Source organism: Dermochelys coriacea, chromosome 4, assembly GCF_009764565.3.
Source record: "Dermochelys coriacea isolate rDerCor1 chromosome 4, rDerCor1.pri.v4, whole genome shotgun sequence".
Classification (NCBI taxonomy): Eukaryota; Metazoa; Chordata; order Testudines; family Dermochelyidae; genus Dermochelys; species Dermochelys coriacea.
This window is the reverse complement of record NC_050071.1, coordinates 10,251,534-10,259,564: the sequence shown is the minus strand read 5'-3', so window position 1 is coordinate 10,259,564 and position 8,031 is coordinate 10,251,534. Positions and strand designations below refer to the sequence as shown.

At 62.8% G+C, this 8,031-nt stretch overlaps 1 protein-coding gene across 3 annotated transcripts in view; it reads left to right on the top strand.

Annotated features, from left to right (window-relative positions):
- Positions 1 to 891: 891 nt before the first annotated feature.
- The window catches only part of GSR (glutathione-disulfide reductase), a 47,669-nt gene continuing 40,529 nt past the window's right edge, over positions 892 to 8,031 (top strand). Inside the window, exon 1 of one of the 3 annotated variants that reach the window (XM_038400708.2) lies at positions 892 to 1,209. In XM_038400708.2, the coding sequence (XP_038256636.1) occupies positions 1,051 to 1,209 (159 nt within the window). In that variant the 5' untranslated portion in view covers positions 892 to 1,050. Of the gene's footprint in view, positions 1,210 to 6,437; positions 6,860 to 8,031 lie in introns of those variants that run through there. The other 2 variants (XM_038400709.2, XM_043514005.1) reach the window with 2 other exon arrangements.

Genomic DNA, 8,031 nt, shown 5'->3' with positions numbered 1-8,031 from the left:
AAAGTGAGAATTTGTAATATTTTTATTACTCCTATGTATGCCTCAGTTTCCCCCTATACTTTACATTGCTACCCAGTGGAGGAAACAGGATTGTTTGCTCTCAGGGCAGAGTAAGTGACATAGGTGTGTGACTGTCCCCTAGTTGTCTGAGCGGGCTGAATGGGTCATTGAAAAGACTAGCTGAGGTTGACCCACATGAATGGAAAATGTGAGAAGACAAGGGACAACCTCCATCACCAGAAAATTGACTATGACACCTACCAACCAATGACCCAGGGGGAGGAGGATTTCCTTCCCTCTCAGCTGGGAAGCTGAGCCGAGACCCCCTAGCTCAAGGTGTGGGGCGTGTGGGTTTCTGTAAGAAGCAGGCACTGCTCCTCTGGGACTGCTTAAAAAAGTCAGAGCCAGAGCCTGAAAGCGGAGTTCAATACAGCCTGGCCGCTGAGCTGCTCCGGCTTGACCGCCGTGCACTGTGCTTTAACCTTTATTTCTCTGTGCAAACCCAAGGCCTGCCCCTGCCGTCTTCCAGCTGACTTATGACATCCGACTCTCCGCTGAACCTGCTGCCTGGGCATCTCTGCACATCCACACCCGTGCCGGGCTGTACGAGTCCCTGGGGCGGGCACAGGTCTCTGCCGGGCGCTGAGCTCGCCTGGCGTCACCCAGCCGAGCCCAGGGTGCGAAGCAGGCGGGCGGGGAGGCGGCCCTGGGGCTACGCGAGTTACCTTTAAAAGGGAGGGTGCCTGGGGGCTGTGGCACAAGAAGGGGGCTGCTCTGAGGGACTGTTTAAAAGCAGGGCCTGAGTCTGTGGGGCTGAAACCCTGCCCCCCCCCCCCCCGCACCCCACCCCACGCCCCGTGCGATCAATGGCCCTGAGCCAGGCTCTCAGTCCCCTTCCGCCGGAGCCCCGCCCCCACCTGGGCCCGCCCCGCCCCTTTCCTCGGAGCCCCGCCCCTTCTCTCCCTGAGCACGCAGCCCGCCCAAGCCCCGCCCCTTCCAGCCCCGCCCCCCAGCTTGTCACCGTGACTCAGCAGTTCCCCCCCCCGCTCAATGCCCGCGCTCCGCTCCCTGCTGCCTCGCGCCATGGCCGCCGCCTTCGATTATCTGGTGCTGGGGGGCGGCTCGGGCGGGCTGGCGAGCGCGCGGCGCGCGGCCGAGCTCGGGGCCCGCGTGGCCGTGGTGGAGCATCAGCGCCTGGGTGGCACCTGCGTGAGTGCGGGGGGCGGGCGCTGGGAGCGGGGTGAGGGGGCAGGTGTGGGAGGTTGTGGTGGGGGGCAGGGCTGTGTGGATGGACGTGGCTGGGAGCGGGGTGGGCGGGAGGTGAGGGAGCTGGGTGTGTGGGTGCATGTGGCTGGGGTGAGGGCGCAGGGGTGTGTGGATGGATGGGGCTGGGAGCGGGGTCGGGGCTGGGTGTGTGGATGGATGTGGCTGGGAGCGGGGTCAGGGGGCTGGGTGTGTGGATGGATGTGGCTGGGAGCGGGGTCAGGGGGCTGGGTGTGTGGATGGATGTGGCTGGGAGCGGGGTCAGGGGGCTGGGTGTGTGGATGGATGTGGCTGGGAGCGGGGTCAGGGGGCTGGGTGTGTGGATGGATGTGGCTGGGAGCGGGGTCAGGGGGCTGGGTGTGTGGATGGATGGGGCTGGGAGTGGGGTGAGGAGGTTGGGGAATGGGGGGCTGGGAGCGGGGTGAGGGGGCAGGTGTGGGAGGCTGTGGTGGGGGGCAGGGCTGTGTGGATGGATGTGGCTGGGAGCGGGGTGGGCGGGAGGTGAGGGAGCTGGGTGTGTGGGTGCATGTGGCTGGGGTGAGGGCGCAGGGGTGTGTGGATGGATGGGGCTGGGAGCGGGGTCAGGGGGCTGGGTGTGTGGATGGATGTGGCTGGGAGCGGGGTCGGGGCTGGGTGTGTGGATGGATGTGGCTGGGAGCGGGGTCAGGGGGCTGGGTGTGTGGATGGATGGGGCTGGGAGCGGGGTCAGGGGGCTGGGTGTGTGGATGGATGTGGCTGGGAGCGGGGTGGGCGGGAGGTGAGGGAGCTGGGTGTGTGGGTGCATGTGGCTGGGGTGAGGGCGCAGGGGTGTGTGGATGGATGGGGCTGGGAGCGGGGTCGGGGCTGGGTGTGTGGATGGATGTGGCTGGGAGCGGGGTCAGGGGGCTGGGTGTGTGGATGGATGTGGCTGGGAGCGGGGTCAGGGGGCTGGGTGTGTGGATGGATGTGGCTGGGAGCGGGGTCAGGGGGCTGGGTGTGTGGATGGATGTGGCTGGGAGCGGGGTCAGGGGGCTGGGTGTGTGGATGGATGTGGCTGGGAGCGGGGTCAGGGGGCTGGGTGTGTGGATGGATGGGGCTGGGAGCGGGGTCAGGGGGCTGGGTGTGTGGATGGATGTGGCTGGGAGCGGGGTGGGCGGGAGGTGAGGGAGCTGGGTGTGTGGGTGCATGTGGCTGGGGTGAGGGCGCAGGGGTGTGTGGATGGATGGGGCTGGGAGCGGGGTCGGGGCTGGGTGTGTGGATGGATGTGGCTGGGAGCGGGGTCAGGGGGCTGGTGTGTGGATGGATGTGGCTGGGAGCGGGGTCAGGGGGCTGGGTGTGTGGATGGATGTGGCTGGGAGCGGGGTCAGGGGGCTGGGTGTGTGGATGGATGTGGCTGGGAGCGGGGTCAGGGGGCTGGGTGTGTGGATGGATGTGGCTGGGAGCGGGGTCAGGGGGCTGGGTGTGTGGATGGATGGGGCTGGGAGTGGGGTGAGGAGGTTGGGGAATGGGGGGCTGGGAGCGGGGTGAGGGGCAGGTGTGGGAGGCTGTGGTGGGGGGCAGGGCTGTGTGGATGGATGTGGCTGGGAGCGGGATGGGCGGGAGGTGAGGGAGCTGGGTGTGTGGGTGCATGTGGCTGGGGTGAGGGCGCAGGGGTGTGTGGATGGATGTGGCTGGGAGCGGGGTCAGGGGGCTGGGTGTGTGGATGGATGGGGCTGGGAGCGGGGTCAGGGGGCTGGGTGTGTGGATGGATGTGGCTGGGAGCGGGGTCGGGGCTGGGTGTGTGGATGGATGTGGCTGGGGAGCGGGGTCGGGGCTGGGTGTGTGGATGGATGGGGCTGGGAGCGGGGTCAGGGGGCTGGGTGTGTGGATGGATGTGGCTGGGAGCGGGGTGGGCGGGAGGTGAGGGAGCTGGGTGTGTGGGTGCATGTGGCTGGGTGAGGGCGCAGGGGTGTGTGGATGGATGGGGCTGGGAGCGGGGTCAGGGGGCTGGGTGTGTGGATGGATGTGGCTGGGAGCGGGGTCAGGGGGCTGGGTGTGTGGATGGATGTGGCTGGGAGCGGGGTCAGGGGGCTGGGTGTGTGGATGGATGTGGCTGGGAGCGGGGTCAGGGGGCTGGGTGTGTGGATGGATGGGGCTGGAGTGGGGTGAGGAGGTTGGGGAATGGGGGGCTGGGAGCGGGGTGAGGGGGCAGGTGTGGGAGGCTGTGGTGGGGGGCAGGGCTGTGTGGATGGATGTGGCTGGGAGCGGGATGGGCGGGAGGTGAGGGAGCTGGGTGTGTGGGTGCATGTGGCTGGGGTGAGGGCGCAGGGGTGTGTGGATGGATGGGGCTGGGAGCGGGGTCAGGGGGCTGGGTGTGTGGATGGATGGGGCTGGGAGCGGGGGTCAGGGGGCTGGGTGTGTGGATGGACGTGGCTGGGAGCGGGGTGGGCGGGAGGTGAGGGAGCTGGGTGTGTGGGTGCATGTGGCTGGGGTGAGGGCGCAGGGGTGTGTGGATGGATGTGGCTGGGAGCGGGGTCAGGGGGCTGGGTGTGTGGATGGATGGGGCTGGAGCGGGGTCAGGGGGCTGGGTGTGTGGATGGACGTGGCTGGGAGCGGGGTGGGCGGGAGGTGAGGGAGCTGGGTGTGTGGGTGCATGTGGCTGGGGTGAGGGCGCAGGGGTGTGTGGATGGATGTGGCTGGGAGCGGGGTCAGGGGGCTGGGTGTGTGGATGGATGTGGCTGGGAGCGGGGTCGGGGCTGGGTGTGTGGATGGATGGGGCTGGGAGCGGGGTCAGGGGGCTGGGTGTGTGGATGGATGTGGCTGGGAGTGGGGTGGGCAGGAGGTGAGGGAGCTGGGTGTGTGGGTGCATGTGGCTGGGGTGAGGGCGCAGGGGTGTGTGGATGGATGGGGCTGGGAGCGGGGTCGGGGCTGGGTGTGTGGATGGATGGGGCTGGGAGCGGGGTCGGGGCTGGGTGTGTGGATGGATGGGGCTGGGAGTGGGGTCAGGGGGCTGGGTGTGTGGATGGATGTGGCTGGCAGCGGGGTCAGGGGGCTGGGTGTGTGGATGGATGTGGCTGGCAGCGGGGTCAGGGGGCTGGGTGTGTGGATGGATGTGGCTGGGAGCGGGGTCAGGGGGCTGGGTGTGTGGATGGATGTGGCTGGGAGCGGGGTCAGGGGGCTGGGTGTGTGGATGGATGTGGCTGGGAGCGGGGTCAGGGGGCTGGGTGTGTGGATGGATGGGGCTGGGAGTGGGGTGAGGAGGTTGGGGAATGGGGGGCTGGGAGCGGGGTGAGGGGGCAGGTGTGGGAGGCTGTGGTGGGGGGCAGGGCTGTGTGGATGGATGTGGCTGGGAGCGGGGTGGGCGGGAGGTGAGGGAGCTGGGTGTGTGGGTGCATGTGGCTGGGGTGAGGGCGCAGGGGTGTGTGGATGGATGGGGCTGGGAGCGGGGTCAGGGGGCTGGGTGTGTGGATGGATGGGGCTGGGAGTGGGGTCAGGGGGCTGGGTGTGTGGATGGATGGGGCTGGGAGCGGGGTCAGGGGGCTGGGTGTGTGGATGGATGTGGCTGGGAGCGGGGTGGGCGGGAGGTGAGGGAGCTGGGTGTGTGGGTGCATGTGGCTGGGGTGAGGGCGCAGGGGTGTGTGGATGGATGGGGCTGGGAGCGGGGTCGGGGCTGGGTGTGTGGATGGATGGGGCTGGGAGCGGGGTCGGGGCTGGGTGTGTGGATGGATGGGGCTGGGAGTGGGGTCAGGGGGCTGGGTGTGTGGATGGATGTGGCTGGCAGCGGGGTCAGGGGGCTGGGTGTGTGGATGGATGTGGCTGGGAGCGGGGTCAGGGGGCTGGGTGTGTGGATGGATGTGGCTGGGAGCGGGGTCAGGGGGCTGGGTGTGTGGATGGATGTGGCTGGGAGCGGGGTCAGGGGGCTGGGTGTGTGGATGGATGGGGCTGGGAGTGGGGTGAGGAGGTTGGGGAATGGGGGGCTGGGAGCGGGGTGAGGGGGCAGGTGTGGGAGGCTGTGGTGGGGGGCAGGGCTGTGTGGATGGATGTGGCTGGGAGCGGGGTGGGCGGGAGGTGAGGGAGCTGGGTGTGTGGGTGCATGTGGCTGGGGTGAGGGCGCAGGGGTGTGTGGATGGATGGGGCTGGGAGCGGGGTCAGGGGGCTGGGTGTGTGGATGGATGGGGCTGGGAGTGGGGTCAGGGGGCTGGGTGTGTGGATGGATGTGGCTGGGAGCGGGGTCAGGGGGCTGGGTGTGTGGATGGATGTGGCTGGGAGCGGGGTCAGGGGGCTGGGTGTGTGGATGGATGTGGCTGGGAGCGGGGTCAGGGGGCTGGGTGTGTGGATGGATGGGGCTGGGAGTGGGGTGAGGAGGTTGGGGAATGGGGGGCTGGGAGCGGGGTGAGGGGGCAGGTGTGGGAGGCTGTGGTGGGGGGCAGGGCTGTGTGGATGGATGTGGCTGGGAGCGGGGTGGGCGGGAGGTGAGGGAGCTGGGTGTGTGGGTGCATGTGGCTGGGGTGAGGGCGCAGGGGTGTGTGGATGGATGGGGCTGGGAGCGGGGTCAGGGGGCTGGGTGTGTGGATGGATGGGGCTGGGAGCGGGGTCAGGGGGCTGGGTGTGTGGATGGATGGGGCTGGGAGCGGGGTCAGGGGGCTGGGTGTGTGGATGGATGTGGCTGGGAGCGGGGTCAGGGGGCTGGGTGTGTGGATGGATGTGGCTGGGAGCGGGGTCAGGGGGCTGGGTGTGTGGATGGATGGGGCTGGGAGCGGGGTGAGGGGGCAGGTGTGGGAGGCTGTGGTGGGGGGCAGGGCTGTGTGGATGGATGTGGCTGGGAGCGGGGTGGGCGGGAGGTGAGGGAGCTGGGTGTGTGGGTGCATGTGGCTGGGGTGAGGGCGCAGGGGTGTGTGGATGGATGTGGCTGGGGACGAGGTGTGTGTGTTAATGGATGAATGTGGCTGGGGGCGTGGATGTGTGTATGGATGTGGCTGGGGATGGGGTGTGTGTGTGTGTCGATGGGTGAATGTGGCTGGGGGGATGGATTGGCTGGAGGCTGCAGGGGATGTGGATGGATGTGGCTGGGGATGGGGTGTGTGTGTAGATGGGTGAATGTGGCTGGGGGCATAGATGTGTGAGGATGGATGTGGCTGGAGGGTCTGGGGTGTGTGGATGGATGTGGCTGGGGATGGGTGTGTGTGTGTGTAGATGGATAACATGGCTGGGGGCGTGGATAAGTGTGTATGGACGTGGCTGGACGGTGTGGGGTATGTGGATGGATGTGGCTTGGGTAGGTGGGGGTGAAGACATGCTGCAGAGAGGGGCTCTAATGAGTAATCCTGGGGCAGATCTCTGGGCCTGTTGGGGTTTTCTTTCCAGAACTCGTTTAGCCTTTTAGAAGGGTGGTGAGTCTCCAAGAACAGGTCTGGTTTGTGTGCAGTGATTGGAAGGAGAATGCCACCCTTGCTCTGTGGGCATCAATTTAGTGGTGCCAGTCCCTGCTTGGCTCTGAGCTCTTTGTTTGAATCCTTTTATTTAACTGTAATGACTGTCACAAATAGAGAAAATGCCAGCACATCGACCAAACAGTGTTGTCAGGTGTTGCACAACTCAGATTGGTCACACATCTTTCTTCACAAGGACAACTGGCTTTGTGGGTGTTCTGTATTACTGAATTTTCACAATAGTCATTATTCCTTACACGCCTGTAAGGGGATGGGGCCCATCCAAGTCAGACTTTTTCCGAATCAGCTGCATATTCAGCTGCCCATTACCCTTTTTATTTCTTTTAGGAAGGAGGGAGTGTTTAGAAAAAACAAACTGACAAAAGCCAGGAAAGACCAGGAGTTCCCCACCCCCATTGTGTGTGTGTCTGTGGTGCTGATGATGTTGTTTTTAATAATATTTATTGTTGTGGGACCAAGATTGTAGAGGCCTCAGGTAGGATCAGTGTTCTGCTGTGCTAGGTTCTCCACACATAGGAGACATTAGCTGCACCAAATATCTTACAACCAATTTTAAAGTTATTTGTGTGTATTCAAAACACAACAGAAGCCTTTCCAGCAGCTTAGTTTGCACAGATTTACAGAATTCCAAATGAGCAATGTTCTCTGCTCTACTGCCCCAGTTAATTAGACAATGTAGGATTTTAAAGAAAAAAATATGCTGTGATTTTTTTCTCTCTGAGATGCGTTAAGATGGGTATCTTGTAAAATCAGCATACATCTGAGAGATTTGCTGATCTTTCTAAGAACAGAATCAAGGCCTGAATATAGAGCTTTTTACACAGAAGATGATGGTGCTACAGTGTATTGTTAAAGCTATTTACCAAATTCAGGTTTCTCCAGCAGTTGGTATTAAAACAATGCTAGTTAGTATCAGTTTATTTCTGACTTACAGGGTCAGATTTCAGAGTAGCAGCCGTGTTAGTCTGTATTCGCAAAATGAAAAGGAGTACTTGTGGCACCTTAGAGACTAACAAATTTATTAGAGCATAAGCTTTCGTGAGCTACAGCTCACTTCATCGGATGCAAGGGTCAGATTGTTCATTGAAGTAATTGGTGTAGTCAGTGTATACCAGCTGAGGATCTGGTTCACAGTAGATAAAATAGAGGATTTGTGTTTTTCAGATAAAATGGTACACTAAAAAAACCCAAATCTTTCTTTTGCTAGAAAAAGCAAAGAGTAGAGAGGAAGTGAATATAGCAGAGTACAGAGCTGTGTTTTGGTGCAACTGTAAGCATTTTAATACACTTCTATTTTCAGAGTCTCCTGAAAAAGTGTTTAAGTATTTTGAAGTACTCTTCCTTCAGACAGCCAGGGTGC